The sequence below is a fragment of the Pseudochaenichthys georgianus genome, chromosome 19 (genome assembly GCF_902827115.2).
Source record: "Pseudochaenichthys georgianus chromosome 19, fPseGeo1.2, whole genome shotgun sequence".
Taxonomy (NCBI): Eukaryota; Metazoa; Chordata; class Actinopteri; order Perciformes; family Channichthyidae; genus Pseudochaenichthys; species Pseudochaenichthys georgianus.
In genome coordinates this window covers 20,688,112-20,705,983 of record NC_047521.1, presented here as the reverse complement: position 1 = coordinate 20,705,983, position 17,872 = coordinate 20,688,112, and the positions used below count along the sequence as shown (strand labels likewise).

At 37.9% G+C, this 17,872-nt stretch overlaps 1 protein-coding gene across 2 annotated transcripts; it reads right to left on the bottom strand.

Moving 5' to 3' along the window:
• Positions 1-29: 29 nt before the first annotated feature.
• Positions 30-16,824, bottom strand: LOC117464363 (integrin alpha-X). 2 transcript variants are annotated; one of them, XM_034106743.2, is made up of 30 exons: positions 16,626-16,824; positions 12,113-12,215; positions 11,837-11,940; positions 10,210-10,280; positions 9,959-10,073; positions 9,002-9,126; positions 8,696-8,844; positions 7,926-8,076; positions 7,688-7,835; positions 7,422-7,495; positions 7,059-7,179; positions 6,530-6,666; positions 6,299-6,445; positions 5,990-6,208; positions 5,780-5,913; positions 5,473-5,615; positions 5,237-5,391; positions 5,001-5,126; positions 4,743-4,816; positions 3,726-3,867; positions 3,534-3,632; positions 3,378-3,457; positions 3,196-3,282; positions 3,024-3,093; positions 2,800-2,898; positions 2,530-2,610; positions 2,291-2,401; positions 1,557-1,670; positions 1,370-1,480; positions 30-899 (listed from the first exon to the last, which is right to left on the bottom strand). In XM_034106743.2, the coding sequence occupies exons 1-30, from the start codon at positions 16,654-16,656 to the stop codon at positions 810-812; spliced, it is 3,411 nt and encodes a 1,136-aa protein (XP_033962634.1). In that variant the 5' UTR covers positions 16,657-16,824; the 3' UTR covers positions 30-809. The 2 variants fall into 2 exon arrangements, with proteins under 2 accessions (XP_033962634.1, XP_033962635.1); XM_034106744.2 differs by lacking the exons at positions 11,837-11,940; positions 12,113-12,215; positions 16,626-16,824 and adding an exon at positions 11,726-11,751.
• Between the last annotated feature and the right edge of the window lie 1,048 nt (positions 16,825-17,872).

Genomic DNA, 17,872 nt, shown 5'->3' with positions numbered 1-17,872 from the left:
TACATGAAAATGTGGTGATGGGTCATGTGTGAGTTTACTAAAATATTATGACAAGTAAAGTCATTTTAATCACATGCATAATAAATACTGATGAAGTATAACAAATGTCTCTTTGTAGAACATACTTCGATCAATGTTGCAGTTTCAATGTCAGCAGTTTAACAGTACAATATGTGATGAACAATAGAATCCAGGGGATCATAATGTTCAAAATCAACATTAACAACAGCACAGCTTGCAGAAATATAAAAGGAATGTTTCATTTTAGACAAAAAAATACTTTTTGGATAACACAAATCTCATTTTGTAAAGCCTCTTGTCACATTACATCACATGGCTGTACAGTGCACTAAATTCCACCCCGCCATTCAATTTAATCATTGCATGACTATGACCTTTTTTATGTGGTTTTCACCCCTTAATAAGAACCGATGTCTACTTGTAATTGTTACATGGTGCATGTTAATATATCAGGGACCTTTGCTAATTCAACTGTTACAATTGAAACGTGTAAGATTTTTTTAAACTATATATATATATATACACTTACAATTACCTCCTAAGTCTGATAATCATCAGAATGGTATGACGGATATTTCTTCCATAAAAAAAAAAACATACATTCCAGATAATACCAAAAAGTTAAAAAAATAAAGCACAACTTTGAGTTATGGTAACAGAAACTCACACATACATACATGTTGAAACAGTTTGGTTTTGTTGCGGTCAGCTGCAACAAGCAAGCTCAATATTAAGAATGTATTAGAACTAAAACAGTGGGTCTCTGTGGGACATGCACTGATGATTTCTTATTCTGGTGCGGGTGCGCCTCCTTCAACCCCAGGATCTGCTGCATCATCTTTAATCATCTCATTGTATTTGCTCTTGAAAAATCCAGCCTGAAAGTACGAAACAAATAACGTTACATAAAAGATGCAATATAAATGAATGAACAGATAATACACTTTATTTGTATAGCACCTTTCATGCACAAAGCAGCCCAAAGTGCTTTACAGAAAACACAACAACAACATTAAAATGAATACAGAACAAGATAAAACATCTACAGTGATAATATGTTAAAAGAAAATAATGTAAAATAAAAGCAAAACAGAACAGAAATCCAGTAAAACATGGACAATGATACTAGTGACAATTGAAAGCTAACCCAAATTAAAAGCCATGTTAAAAAGATAGTTTTTTAATTTGCTTTTAAACATTTCAAGTGAGTTTGCTGTTCTAAGATCCGTTTTTTAAATGTGCGTATTTATTTTAAATGTGCGCACAGCACATTTAAAATATTACCACAACTCAAAATGGCCTGGTTGCATAATAATCTGAAACTATGTTCAGAACTTCAGGGTCTCACCTTATACAGGCCAGCGGTGAGTAAGGCCAGTAGAGCCAGTCCTCCCAGGGATCCTCCCACAATCTCTTTGGTGAAGTCTGGCTCAGGATACACTTCTACCTCTGCCTCAATCTGAGAGGGGAAAAGTCGGTTTAATTCAAGCTTGTTTAAAACACACATCATTTTAAAAGATAAAACGTGTAGTCACCTTGCGAACAGGAGGGTTGTTGTTGGAGCCCGACGTAAAGAAGATGTACTCGTTTCTGTCGTACTCCAACATGGCTGTGCTGGTCAAGAGGAATTTGGCAGATTGAAGTCCGATCTGTTTAGGGGGAAACATTTTTTAGTAAAATACTGATTGTGGAATCATTTGACCTCAGTTTAGCCAGCAACAGTAATTAAATGTGGATCAAATCGTTTGGGACGATCGTTCCTGTAAAAAATGCGGTTCAGTAATCAAGTAGTCGGTTTTACATTTTGAATATTTTCATACATACAATATATGGAAGGTTTTTTGTATATATTAATATAACAGTATTAGGAATTGAGAGACATGCACCGCCAAGATGGTTTATGAGCTTAGTTGCACAACCCTAATTATATTTTGACGTAAACTATCTTTATATACACAATTATTTTTACTACAGCGTATTTGAGTTATACACAGTACATTAGTTTAATTTCTTTGGTAATTTAAAAGCATTTGTAACAGTCTCAAAACCGTCAATAGTGAAGCAATCATTTAGTTCATATTCATTTCATAACGTCAAGTAAACAATAAATAAAATACTTTTTTAAATGAATAATTATCTGCTTTTAGTAATCCTCTTTTATACCTGGTCAGATGTGATACTATAAGATGTTTCAAATGCAGCACGTAAAATAAACAAGTCAGTTAGTTTATTATTATTATTATTATTCACATTACATTCACATTATTACCTGCTCTATCCATGCCGAACTCAGGTTTGCAGAAATGTAGTACGTTTGGCTCTTCAGTCTTCCAATGAAGTGACTGCACTTGAACACTCTGCAGCTGGCCACTGAGCAGTCCTGTGGGTCATTCAAATAAAACAGAGAGCAGAGAAAGCTGTGTTCAGGCCTGCACACTCCAGTGGAATGAAACCATAGTAGTTATATCAATCTAAAACATTGCAATTACTCATAAAGGGCATACTTACCACCAACTTATTTGTCTTTATCTCTGCAACAAAATCTGTGACAGTGGGTTTTTCATCGCTGTGTCTTTGGCAGTCTGGAATCTGGAATGGAGCCGATTTATGGCGCATTAGTTGCATTATTGATATTTGTCCATGTAGATTTAGCAAATGGAGCTGCTGTGATGCAAGTCAAATTTCAGACTTGATCTGTTAAAGTATTATTGTATCGTATAAAATAATCTATTTTTGATAGATATATGGGGGTTCAAGGACAAGAAGTTTCCGTGTTACCTGCAAACTGCCTGAATCCACCCAGATGCCTTTATCTCCGAGCTTCACCGGCACCCTGATCACCACAGTGAGATTCAGCGCTCTGATATCATTTGTAACCTAAAAGAAGAGCAGAATAGAAAACATGGTAGGCATCAAATCATTGTGATGAGCATTAAGAAAAAGTCTGGATTAAAGTTTATGATTTCAAATAGATAACTTGTATTATTATAACATATTTTTACCACAATTGATTGCCGCAATGGTTTCTGCAAATTATTCTTTCCATGAGAGAAGTTGCTGTAGCTGAGGGAACTAAACAGACGTATTAAACATTTGATAGATATTAGGTAATAAAATGCCAGTTTTTTTAAATAATAAATAATAAATTAAAAAAGTTTCACATAAAACACAAACCTTTCAATTGTAGCAAAAATGCTGTACTTCACATCGATCTCTTTCTTTTGGTACAGTTCACTTGAGTCGGAGTGTTGATTATTCCCACTAGAGAAAGAGAAAAATATATGTGTCCAAATGATAAAAGCACTAATGCACACTTGCCTGTTGGTATGCTTATAATGCATGTTGCTTAGCAGTACCTGGTAGCATTTGCAGAAACAAAAATCCTCCTTTCAAGTTGACTATTGGTTTCAACCCCATAGGAGACGATGAATAAGACCTGAAATGAATTGAATTAAGATCAGATAGCCTATTCTGTGTCTGTAGCAGTACAACACTCGGTACAAAAGACAAACCTTAGCATTGCTCTTCAAAATAGGCTTGTCAACTGTGCAGTCTGTTCTTCCTCGCATTAAACCGTCTTCAGTGTCCAAGGAGTTGCACTCAATTCTTCCCTGTAGTTCAAAAGAATTGAAGAAAATCGCAAAATCAAGAGAGAATGGGATGACTGGAGATTAAATTAAGCAGATTTGATTTTGATGCATTACCTGCAGAATTGTAAACTTCCTATAAGAGAGTCCAGCTGGGTATGTGAGAATGACGCGGCTGTTATAAGAGTTTTCCCCACTGTTCTCCACGGAGACAGTGACATCCAGCAGTTCATCAATGCCCACTTTGACCTCTGAGGATCTGACAGATTATAAAGAAAAATGAAGGTAGATTACATTACGTTAAGGTGCGTTCCAATAATCATATTACAACTATATGTATCAATACATGATAGGCTAATTGTCAAATGCAGCATGCCAAAAATAGCAGGATGTTATACTGCATCTGGTAGCATTTAGTAGTGAGCAGCATACTTTTCTGGCTATCCTGACCCAGACCCAAGAGGGTTCAAAAAGTTTGTATTTGAAAGCATAGTGCAGTCAACAGTACTTTGTACAGGCAGCTACATTAATTACTTAAGTCAAAAGGCATGCTGTTTGAAGCAGCCAAGAGTCTACAGCTACAGTATGCTAGCAGCTCTGTGAAGCTGAGGCACAGCAATACCTAGAGCTAATAGCGTCATGTTACCGTGCTGCCATGTTTTAATTAGCACAGGACAGCACATTGGCTTGCTGTTAAGGATAAAAAAAAGATTATTTTTTTCCATTTTTATCTGAAGATGGCGCCAGAAGAAGGATCCCAGAGGTGATTACATTTCATCCTGTCATTGAGGCATTTCAAGTAAAAGCCTCAAGATGGTGCAAAAGGGACGATCATGAGAGTAAACCATCTGGGAACCATGGATGTCTGTCCAAGTTCTGGTGTGAATCCATATAGTTCTAAACTTGACCTGTTAATGGCAGTAGATGAAAAGTGAGGGGATCACCAAAGCCATCAAGATTAATTGTATTTATTATGCGACAAGACATCTATTAGATCCATTCGTTTTTTCTTCCAGCAAAGAACATCTGAAATATCTCTGCTGTGTATAACCCAAACATAAAACAAAAATTGTTAGTTTGCACTCCTTACACTTGCAGAAAACACCAAAGTTAAGCTAAACGTGTGTAACTCACTTGGTAAAGTTGAAATCCACTTTCATGTTATCTACACACACATTGTCCGTGCCGCAGTTGATCTCAAACCCTAACTGTGGAAGAGAGAATGAAGTAAAACACGTTTGTTTAGAAAGATTAGACGCCACATTTAAAAGTCTGACATCCATGAAATAACAATTGACTGGTGTTAAGAAGGACACTGAAGCATTGTTGAAGTAATATTCTGACAAGACGATGAAGACCATGTGTAAGACGTGTTAGCAACCCTTTACTTACGCGATGAAACGTTGTCGTCTGAGCCTGCAGGGCGAGACTCGGCCTGAGCATTTGGGCAGACGGCAATCCTTCAAAGGTGAATTTGAGTTCATTGTCCAGCGCATTGAGAGAATCTTCTGGACAAGCCTGCAAGACGAGGGCACTATTATGAAATGTTTTTTGTCAATGCAGCGTGGGTTGAACTCATAGGCATCAAACATGGCATTTGTCAGCATTTTGTATTTCTAACAACTCACCTCAACTAAGAATTGTTCGGTGTTGCATGTCGAGCTAGTCAAGCCGAGAGAAATGTTTCTAGACACCTCTCGTTGTTTCCCAGCAACGTAAGCTCGGTTGTTTGGGACTTTGCGGGTGGCATCCAGTGTTAAAACATAATTAATCTTTGCTTGAGCTGTAAACGATCAGAGTTTAATTTAGAGTTTATTCATGTTAACAGTTATTTAAATGCATGGAAAGGGGGAGTATGGGGTACCTTGCTGGACTTCAGAGTGCATTGTCATTCTGAAGCAGATTTTAGCTTGGATTGCCAAAGGTTTTGTGCAGTCTGAGTTTTGAGTAGAGATTTGGCTTGGGCCGAACGACACTCTTGCTTCTACCATTACTATAGGCTTTGATCTGGGAAATTGAAGGAGCAGGAAAACATAGTTGGATAACTTCCGTATTTCTCATCAATAGTCCAGCAAATCATATCTTAACTGCCTGATACAAACTTTTACTGGTGAAGAGCTAACATGTGTACCAAGAGGCTTAACTCATCTTTGCAGTAGAATTACACTTACCTGAGTAAGACAACACTGCCCTTTGAACCCACCGCTAAATCGGGCAGATTGTCACTACTTTGGTCAAAAGACGACTGACTGATCGACATGCCGAAGAACTTTAGTCCTGGCTTGACTTCAGAGCCAGCGATCCTCTAAATAAATGGAAACATTTTGATTAGTTTTTGATATGGTGTAAGCCACAACTACTGGGTCATGTTTCTCGCTCACCTGTGTGTAGGTAGAACTGATGCTTTTCCTTCTTCCACCTTCGCCGTGGAAAATGTAGATGCTGCCTTGACCGTCGTTCTCCAAAGGCGCTCCAACTGCCAAATCCCTAAGACCATCTGTGTCCAGATCCGGCAGTACAGCAAGGGAAGACCCAAACCTTCCTCTTTGAGATGCATCCCCTCTCAGTACTGATGGAGAATCTAAGTGGCACTCAACATCCTGGTAGAAATATAGGGATGAGTGTCAATGTTTGCATTGTATTTAAAGAAACCGATTAATTCAATGGCACCAGATGAAACTGTCATTTACCAAACGAGATACGGTGCAAACGTAAACCCTTCCCTCTCGATCAGAGTCAATGTACATTGGGGCGGATATGAGGATAAGATCAGAGTATACGTCTTGATTCACGTCCATCGCACAAACAACGGCACCAAAATATTCACCAACCTGAAACTGTGAAAGCAACAAATACATACATAAAACAAGAAATTGCTTTTTTTCACGACTGTTGGATCATTTTGAAAGATAAGCCCATACCTGCCATCGAGAGGGGTCAATAGTTTTGTAGTTCAGGTGGTTGTAAATTACCCTCACAACTCCTCGGTGTTTATATCTTGGAGCACCCATAATTGTCAATGTGCCTCTTGTCGTCCTGGCAACAGCCATGGAGTACCCTGAAATTAAAGCTCATTGGTCAAAAGTCTGAGAAAACTGTCTATTTTTGCAGATCTTAGTTTTTTTAACTACCACTGCAGAAAATGAATATGCACAGATCATTATTTATAAAATATTGATCTCTACATAAAAATACTTAATTTAGATAGAGATCACCAGATTCAAAATTGTAATCTTTAAACTAGAAAGTAGCATACAGATACTTTATTATCAGCTTCCGTTAAGACATTTGTAAAAACATAATACTGCCTTTTTCTGACTGATATTGCTTATGAACAACAATAATATTAATAACTTAACAGAGAGGACACACATTTGCAGTGGAGCAGTACAAGTACAAGATGTACATTTTGAATTTATATATATATATATATATGTGTATTTAACTTACCCATGTAACTGTCTTCCTCTATATTGGCCTCAAATGTGCCTGTCTTCCAGAGTGTGCTCATTGAGTATTTCAGGTAGCCTCCCTTCCACGCATTCGCCCCAACCATACCGATCTGAACTCCCTTCAATTCAAACAGATGTTAAATTAAACCGGCTTTCCAAAAAAAACATTCCACTATTTGCTAAACTTATTGAATGAAGTTAAAGTAGTAAGTATCTTGTGTCCCAAACATCTCCCAAAAAACATGATGCATATTCTGCTTTCTATCAACATACGCTGATACAAAGAGGTACAAAGATACAAAGGCGTGTTCATCTGTGTGTTTGCATCGTCCAGTGAATTTCAAGTGTGCTTTCTTATTACCTCAGGTACATAAACTGCACTGAATCCCTCTTGAGCCATTTCCATTTGCAGTGACTCTCCATCTGTTTGCGATCCTGTAATGGAAATAATACATGAATTGGCACAATGACCTCTCAATGCCGCATGATTCAATAGTCATGTCCTGATACCTACTTATATACAGTGTAATTCAAAAGAGCAGATTCATTACAAATCAAAGTCCCTGCTTTGACTGAAATTGTATGCAGGTTGACATTTCAAAGACATTTTCACCATCATAACTTTACCTTCAATAGCAAAGAGTTTGGCCTGCAAAATCGCCCTTATTTTTTCAAGGGCGTCAAAGTTCTGCACTCGAAAAACATTTTTCGTGGGAGAAGATGAAATAGTATCCAGTTCCTGTTTTGCTGCAGATGAGTCAAATGCGGACCCCACCTGGAGATGTTAAAAACAATGGTTTGAGATATTGTGCTGCGCCAAAGAGTGGATCGCAACTTAATCCCAGAGTGGAACTGAAGAACTTACTCCAATGGCAAATCGAACAATGTTGTTTCTCTCAGCTAAGTCTGCTGAAGATTTGAGATTAACCGTGTCGTGTGATTGTCCATCGGTGATGACTATCAAGACCTTTTTTGCATTGGGTCTGGAACCTTGTCTTCTTGTGAAAACATTATTGCTGTCAAAAGAAAGATGCAATTTCATTTTGCATTATGTAGTATGAAATGGTAAATTGGGACAACACAATGACTTACTTTTAACAATTTACACAGAAGATGTCAGTTTCAATTTATTTTAATGCAGGAATACTGAACTAATAATCATCATCAATTACTATTTAGCTTTGAGAAACGTAAAAATTGCTATCTATTTTTTTTATCTTTTAGGATTTGGATTACTATTTTAGTTGCAGTACTTTTTAAAAATATATATACTGTAAATGTGATTGAACAAAATTACAGTAACTTGATAAAAAAAGGTTCAGACTCATCATCTGTAAAGAGTTAAAAGGTGTTATACCTATAATACTTTTTACTAGATGAATCACCTGCTGTTTTGTCTGCCCCAATAAACACTGCCACTAAAATGTGCAAAAGTTGCAAAATGTTTAAACACATAGCTACTCTAACGTGTTTGTAGATCCAAATTAAGAAATGTTTTTATTTTTCCATCACACAATTCAAAATGCCTAAACCAATTGATGCTTTGACAGACTCAATACATTTTTACAATAAAAGAAAATGAATTCTGAAAAGCATTGCTCACAAATGGGAATTCAACATAATGATGACACTTACACCACAAACTTGATGGCTTTGGCTGTGAAAGTGGAACCTCCGAGTTGCCTAATGTTGTCAACTTTAGATTGCCATAATTGAGTTCCAGATATGAAATTATTAAAGTAATAATGTACTTGAGGGTTAGTAGAGAACTGGGAAATAGAAAACTGTGAAAATAGGAAAAACAAAAATTCAAGTTAATATCACAGTCAACGCTCACATTTAAAAATGTACCTGTCAAATTTCTTGTAGAAATTATTAAGAATGGTTTTAAACTCTGAAAATTACTTCTCTGATTTTGTCATATGGTAAACATAAACTTACCCTTGTGTCAAGTGGCAGGAGTGAGTCGACAACATTTTTCACAAATCTCTTCATTAATTGAAAGTCCGGACTGGAGACGCTGCCTGAACCATCCAATAGAAATGCAATATCTGCTAATCGGCACTCTGTCAAAGAGATTTCAACAAATTTAAAAGTGAGTTGAATTTTTTTTTTTTACATTAAGTCAGATAAAAGCAGCAAACTGGGGCCCTATTTAATGTATAATAAGCTCTTTATCTTTCTCATAGTGCCTGTGCTGCAGCACCTCTTTTCACCCTCTGTCTGAAACCAGAGCCCAGTCTGCTCTGATTGGTTAGCTGGCCAGCTCTGTTGTGATTGGTCAGCGGCTTAGAGATGTCCCGACCCTTAGCCTATCATGTACAATGTGTTGGAGCGCTAGCCAATAGAAGCGCAGATGTTACATAGTGATGTCATGATGTAACAGAAGTAAACAAAGGAGTCCAATGGAGGTGTTTCAGGCGGGAGGGGGGGGGGGGGGGGGGGAATTAGTCGGAGAGAGAAACTTCCTCTGGAGAAAATTGCGGATGTTAGCCTTTGCAGACCATTTACATGCACACAAACCTAAAACACTACAGGAAATAGAAAACCCCAAAAAGCCTAATAGGCCCCCTTTAAATAATACATTACTATTGTATGTGTAATTATGAGCGTGTCTGCTGACAGCATAAAGGAAACAGACCTTACATCTGAATAAGTGATTTATAAGTATCTGTTCCCATGCTATCAATGGCAGTGTACTAACAATACTTCCATGATTTGTTCTTGTCTTTCATTAACCTGTTTTACAACATAGTTTATGGGTACATGTCCGTTTTCATGCAGGAAAAAGGATGAATTAAGGGCTCAACACTTTAGAAAAGCCTCTTGGTAAGTTACTACAATGCAACGATTCCTATGCAAGTCTTAGTGTGTCCGTATTTATTATTCCATATTTACCTTGTGCAGTAGAAGGTACAGGACCTGTGAAGCCATTAGATCTGTCTATCTGCATGCATATACCGCTGTACATGGTGATACTTTTGCAGTCTCTTGGAATGGTTGGTCCACATGCCTGAAAGAGACAAAGTCCTGAATGATGAGTATTATGTTGCTATCGGTGCTGTCCTTTAATGAAATGTAAAGCAGAGAAAAAAAATATTTAACTGGTAGAATGACAAATAATAAGGATTTTCAGTTTACTTGCTCACCAAAGTGTTGTGTGTGGTTGGATCATTTGTCATTGTTAAACCAAGAGACATGTTGACGGCAAATCCTGGCACTGCATTGAAAAAGTCATGTTGAAAAAATATAATTGAACACAACCCCACACACACACACACACACACACACACACACACACACACACACACACACACACACACACACACACACACACACACACACACACACACACACACACACACACACACACACACACACACACACACACACACACACACACACACACACACACACACACACACACACACACACACACACACACACACACACACACACACACACACACACACACACACACACACACACACACACACACACACACACACCTTGTGCAATATGTATATATATTAGGGCTGTCAAACGATTACAATTTTTAATCAGATTAATCACAGCTTAAAAATTAATTAATCATGATTAATCACCATTCGAACTATGTCCAAAATATGCCATTTATTTATGTATAGTGTTGTGGGAATGGAAAGATAAATGAAAGAAGGCGGATATATCCATTTAAATCCATGTATGTATGTTTATTATAACATTTTTCTGCATGTCAAAATGAAAGACAACCCACACACCTATCAATCATCAACAACACCTGCAACAACACCACGCCGTTATCAAAGATGTTCTATTGAGAAGACGATCACTACGTGACAAAAGTTTTCAAAACCGTGGCTACTGAAATCAATCTTACTAACTGCTGTCTGTGCAATTTACTCCGCGCGAGTTGGCAGACTTTATTTTGCTTTCTTTAATATCATTTTTCATGGTGGAGCCAAGCCATTTATTGGTATGGGTGTAGCCTACCCCAGTATACCCTGGCGCCGCCACTGAACATAATAATTGATTGCCCTGATTAAAACAGCGGGCCCAAATCCTGGATGGCCGGGCCCAAATCCTGGATGGGCGGGCCCGGCCCCATGGGGCCCGCCCATGACGCCGGGTCTGCCCAGCCATACCCTGGCGCTGCCACTGGTGGCACGTATGGGGCGGGCCATTCTGCACATGCGTTAAATGCGTTAAATATTTTAACGCAATTAATTATAAAAATTAATTACCGCCGTTAACGCGATAATTTTGACAGCACTAATATATATATATATATATATATATATATGCCGTTAATAACTGTGCAATATATACCTGGCTGCTAAATACTAAAAACTGTTATAGGATGTGTATTTTGTAAATTGTGTAACTTTGAATTTTTTATTATATCATAACTTTTTGTTAACTTAGTACTTTTTAATGCATGTAACATAACATTAAGCTGTCTGTGGCTCTTTTTCTGCTGTAACAACGCACATTTCCCCTCTGTGGGACTAATGAAGGTATTCTGATTCTGATTCTGAAACTTCAGCAAAACTCCTTCCGGATCAAGCAGAAAATAGAATTTGAGAAATTCTATGTTTTGCTTGATGACTTCATCTTTTTCGGAAAAACTGGATGAAAAACTGCTTTTGAGATTCAATAACCAACCTTTTGTTTCTTGTTATTCGTTTCTGTAAACAGCCAATGAGAATCCTTATTAAAAAATATACTATTTATACTTGAGTTTAATATTTATGAAGCGTTTGGATAGTTTCTTACCTGGAATTTGTAGGGGACTGCATGATTCAGTTTCGGCAGAGCATTTAAATATTGTCCCCCTTTCTGTGGGAGACGACTGTGCAAGAGGAGCACTGACCAGCAAGCTGAGGAAACACAAGCAGACAGACATGTAACCGAGCAGTGTAGCTAAATGGGAAAACATTTAAAATGCTACTTGAGATTTAGCATTAGTGTGAGATACACACGATGGAAAAGCTAGAACATATTCTGCCTTATAGCCCCATGTTCCACAACAACATCCATGCTTTGACTTACTCTGATGGCCTCTGCACCACCTGGTACCCAAAACCTTCGTAAGAGTACGTCAGGGTCTTCCAAGCCACAGGATCGATGTTGAAACAAAGTGCAGCTTTTAACACTGAGGAACGAGAAGAAAAAAGAACAACGAAATCAAAGCCACTAAATGAAGAATGTTAATGTGACATTAACACTTGTTTTGCATATAGCCAATAGAAACATGTATTGTATGTGCTGCTTTCCAAGACGTTGAGGCCGGTTTGGTCTCAAAACCACTTTTTTTAACATTTTGATGCATGTTGGACTCTGAATTGTCTTAGTCTTGAGTTTTACGTATAGGAAGGAAGTGTTTTTGGTCATTGACCTTCATTTAATATTGCTACATTTTCTATTTATATACCTATGTTGCAACTAGTCTGTTGCCTGCATTTACAGTAACAGGCTGTGATCACCACTGTGTGGGTGTGATTATGCATGAAATCAATGGAATAACATCATAATCAGGACACTAGGACTCGGTATGCTCTCACTCTTTCCTCAGATTCGACTGGACCCATTTCTTCAACTTTGACTTGATTAAGTTGGTCTGACTAAAGCTCGGCTGCCTTTAGTAGCCTAAATGTAAAAGTGATGTGGATTTATATATGCTATGTTAACAAACAAAAACCACCAGGGAGCGTCAGTGTCATACATTTACAAATAAATTCTACTTCAAAAAGTAAAGATAAAGACACAAAGAAATGATTTATGTTTAAAAATATAATTTCTACATGAGCATAAAATGAAGTAATCCTTAAATGTGACTATAACTCACAGTGAGTTATAGTCATATTTAGAGGACCTTAAATTGTAGTTCAATACTGTTTAAAATAAATAACTGACACTACCTAGAGACTACAGTATAGTGCAATCTATGAGGTCGATATTTCATTTTGACCCTTCATTTTACATTTCCTGACTTCGACAGATTTGCATTTCACAAATGAAGTCTTCCGTTTTTCCTTTTTTGCCACAACATGAGGTTTTCTGTACAATTGTACTCACTGGCGTATTACTTCCTCATGGTTTCTCAAGTTTACAAGAGATGAATACAAATAGAAACAATGTGTTGAACTACCTTAACTTCTCTGATCTTATGCATGTGTTAAAGGTGGGGTAGGTAATTTTGGAGAAACCAGCTCGAGTCTAGAATGTGAAAATATACCACCGGAGAAAATCTGCCACTTCCTTACAGAGCCCCTCCTCCAACACACACGAACCATGGATGTATAATAAGAACTGGATACAGCGTGGGAGGCGGGCCTCATTCATTCCTATGAGAGTTGCTCATTTGCGCATGATGACAAATGACCCAACTTTTGAGAGAGCGAAACGTCACAGATTACCCGGCATGCCTGAGAAGTACCCGTATGTGCACTCAGAGCGGCCCATTCCCAAACCGCCCCCTACACCCTACCCCTCCGTTTGCGCGTTCACGCGGAGGCTCCGCCATATTGAGGGCTGTTCCAAAGCAACGAGTGTGGAGCGGTGTGGAGAGGGAGTGGGCTATCAATCCCTCAAACAGCGAGTCTGCAGCGGTGCTGACTTGAGACAGGTCTCTACCTGACCGGAGTCACGCTGTGTGTGTCCGTCAGGAAACACGCTGTGTACAAGTAGTTCCAGCAAATATCCACTGATAAACTGCAATGTTAACAACCTCATGATGACCTCATATGTTTTTAACTTAGGATCATACCTGTGTTTAGTCTAGAAAAAGGTAAATGTGTGCATTTTATTATAAAGTTGTGTATATTTACAGACCGTTGCAAAAACTAAGAAGCTTATAAACATCAGGTTTAAAACTAAAAGAGCTTTGAAACACAATGAAAGATGTTTGGAGTTTTATTTGAGTTATTATTCATTTAAACTTTTTGTCTAAGAGATGCTGATTTGAAACCGTTGTTAGATACAGTTTCGGCATTTCCTGTTTCTGCCGGAGAGAGGGGAGGCCGTCCCAAAGCTTGCTGCTGTATTTACTCCCTCCATCTGACAGGAGGGAGCCTCGTTGAGCTGCGAGTGTGGCTACAGACGGAGTTCACTCCATCACGGAGGGGTAGGGTCGAGGGAGTGGTTTGGGATTGGGCCAGCATGAGCAACTTTAACCACGCCGCCCAAAAGACTCGTTCACATTAAGCACGTGAATTTGCGTACACGTAACAGCACTGCGCGTTCATGACAGCATGGTACTGGATTTATATTAACGAGGCGGCAGTTAGCAGCTAGCTAGTAAATTATGCTAAATTACACATCAATTGTTATGTACTTTTATATTACGCTGACATCAGGATCTAGTGATATCCAAGCAACAGAGCTTCATTTAGCATGATACTTGTGTGGGTTGTACATGAAACCACTTGGTAATATATAAAAATGTATATGTTGAAGCCTGTTATGATCAATTGTGAGTTAAAACTTTATCTAAAAAGTAAAGCTGATGATGGATTACTGTGGTGGAGTTAAAATAACAATAGCCTATTGCCTCCATCTTTGAAATGTGATGGAGTAGAAGGATAACTGTGATTATTCATGTGCAAGTGCAATAAGAAGCTACAGGAACGTTAATCTACGTCGGTAATATTAACTTTATTTAATACAACATTTACGGTACAAGATTTACATCATACAGCCCATGTAGTATCATATTTTACAAATGATGAATTACAGCAAACATGTGCAATATATCTATTATTTCAGCTCCGTGGGCTGGCAGTAAGGCGATATGGGTCCGTTGTTATTGTGCATCCATGGGTAAAGAGAAACTCATGTAGTACTGAACACGTAACATGAACGTGCCGGGCGGCGCAGTCCCGTGGGTTAGATGCGCGTTCATAATGCAGAGGGAAATAACTCTCAGAATAACGTTATTAGCACATTTTTACAACTTGAGGAACGAATGTTTTTAATAAGGGCTATACAAACGTTCATACCGGGTAGTTTATTTAGTTTAAAACAAATTATCCAACGAGTTACAGACCACTCTTTCCCCATGTAAGTCAATGGGAAAAAGTGTTTCCGGGCCCAGCAACCAAGAGGAAGTGTAGTACCGCCGTTTGACCAGCACGAATATTTTTCATCAGACTCCGGCGCACTTCCTGGGGGCTTGACACGAACGCGCACATGACCAATGAGGGCATGAGATAAGTTTGTGCACCGATGGAAGGCTGACAGGCAGGTAGGCCAAATGATTGGTCGTACTTTTTACAGTACTACGGCTTCCACAGATGACGTTTTTTTATGGATTTTTTTGTCAAAGCACTTCAGATATTCATTGCTATCGGGATGTTAAGAGCATTCCATGGAATATAACAAAAAGTGTATCTCGAGCCGGTTTCTGAAACTTACCTACCCCACCTTTAACTTCTCTGATGTGTTAAACTTCAGGCTAACCCTAACCTCTTGATTATGATGTACATTCAAAAGTCTGACGAAATAACATCATAGTCTTGTTGTAATAGCTTCTAACCATAACCCATATCATTTGTATCACATTGAATCACCATAAGTAAGGTTCTGCTTTTTCTTGTGACCACTACAGCCTTAGTAGGTAACAGCAGTCTTTGACTTCAGAATGACACAAATACTGCAATATATGTTATGCATTTCGGTTGTGTTAAAATACAGCATTGTGAGAGAATAGAAATTAATTTAGTGAATTAAAAATGTTAGATTGTCACTCAATAAATATAAACAGATCTCTCTATGTACCACCAGAAGCAGAAGCTGTCAGTAAAGTGGCAGTAGGAAGTGGCCCTGCCCTCCTACCCCCTGCTGAGAATGTAGTGTTGTTTTTATTGCATATTTTTATTACATCATTTGAATAATTTGCTCATTATGTCTTGTCCTGCTTCTCATACCTTCCTGACTGAACTTCTAGCTCCAGTTTTAACAAATGGATACGTTGCTTGGACTTTTTGACTTCTGTTTTAACTGGTGGATTCATTGTGTTCCTTATTGAGCTGGACTGAAGTTTAAGCTTCTGTTTAACCTGCTTTTGTGAATTTATTTTCTGGTATTCTAGATTAAAAGTGTAGATAAATGTACACCTTTTATCTCAACCCCCCCAAGTCATGTTAATTTATAAATGCATAATTAGATTTAGCAGCTTAAAGGTCCAACTCATTGGTAAAAGTAACACTTTTTTTTATATCATCAGATAAATATCTTTGGGTTTTGGACTAACAAAACAAGACACTTTAATACATAACAGTAGATTTTTAGGAACTGGGATGTGGCCATTTTAAAAGACTAAACGATTAGTTAATCTAAAAAGATTATGGAAATAATAACTATTAATGATGCCCTTTATTCATATAGGAGGTATTCATCATTTCACCCTGTTCACTTTTACTAATAACATAAATATTATAATACATTTCTATGATTTCAGCATGCTGTAGGAACATAACAATGTATTAAATGACAGGATTGTTTTAACAGCTGCCTTAAAGATCTATAAAGAGAGACACAATCAGAAAGTATAAACTTGTCTTACCTGACAAAAGTATGAAAATGATCCAGTCCATTGTGTTATTCCCATGGAAAAACTAAACGTGTAAAATATTCTGAGCACATAGACATTTATTGAAAACTTTTTTGCTTTCTGGCTGACTAGTTACAATTTGTACCACTGCAACTGTCAAGGAGGGGGATGTTGAAAGCAAAATGCAGAAATCACAAGGTGACAGCTCGGGGTAAGGCAGCCACTTAGAGGAACTCTTGTGTAGGAGGCGTTGCAGCATATATACATATTTTAATGAGCACACCATATGTTGTAACTTGATTGCTGTTAGGGTGTGTGTAGGAAGCAGGACCCAAATGCAGATTAAAGTGTCAAACATAACTCCTTTATTTCAAGGCTAAACTATAAACGCAGACTGAACAGAACACTCACCACAGACCAAGTAATTTCACAAGACGAACCGACAAAGACAGACAGAAAAACCAGAACTTAAATACACACAAGACTAATCATACAAACAAGACACAGGTGAGGAGGGAGGAGAAAACACAGGGACACCAGGAGAACACAATCTGGTAATCAGGGAGGCAAAACAGACAGAAAGCAACAGGCAAAACAGGAGGTGAACACTTTTCAAAACAAAACAGGAAACCAAAGACAGAAAACGACAAGACAAAACACAACACAGACAGATCTTGACAATTGCACTGTTTAATTTGATCCAGTCAATATCCACGCAATCTCACACCTACACACTTCTAAATGATCACCTATTGTTGTAACTTGGTCGAATAGTGTAGTGTATAATGATCCTTATTTGCATGCAAGGCTGATGAATAATAATTCAAATAAATAATTAAAACATTACCCTGTCCTTTAATGTGCTGCTAAATTCTTTTAACAAAAATACTTTTCAACAAACCTTGAACATAGTTTTATCACTTCAAATTGTATGAAAATATCCACAGTAGCAAGAAGGCCTGTTCCTTCTTTCTAACAGAGCTGTTGCTGTTTATTACATTTTCTAAGAGAGGAGGAAGTTACATTTCACATCTTCGACACATTTCATTCCTTATATGGCCCAACCTCACTGTGATCAATGCACAAACAGTGAATGTTTGCATAAGCTTACTCTCAAAAACCAAACCCAAAAATAAGAATGTCCATTTCTCCTTTTTGCATGACTTCCTCTAGACTGTCTGGTCCCTGTAAGCCTGTGTTCCAGTTGAATAAGTGCCTATGTATATACCTGTTCATATATGGATAATTTTCAGATTATT

What these genes read in the sequence shown, in the direction of transcription:
- LOC117464363 (XM_034106743.2), bottom strand. Translation starts at nt 16,656, where the DNA reads ATGGACTGGATCATTTTCATACTTTTGTCAG. An exon ending in TCCTGCCACTTGACACAAGG is followed by an intron (nt 8,845 to 9,001) that starts GTAAGTTTATGT and finishes CTATTTTCACAG; the next exon opens with TTTTCTATTTCCCAGTTCTC. An exon ending in AAAGCCATCAAGTTTGTGGT is followed by an intron (nt 8,077 to 8,695) that starts GTAAGTGTCATC and finishes TTCTTTTGACAG; the next exon opens with CAATAATGTTTTCACAAGAA.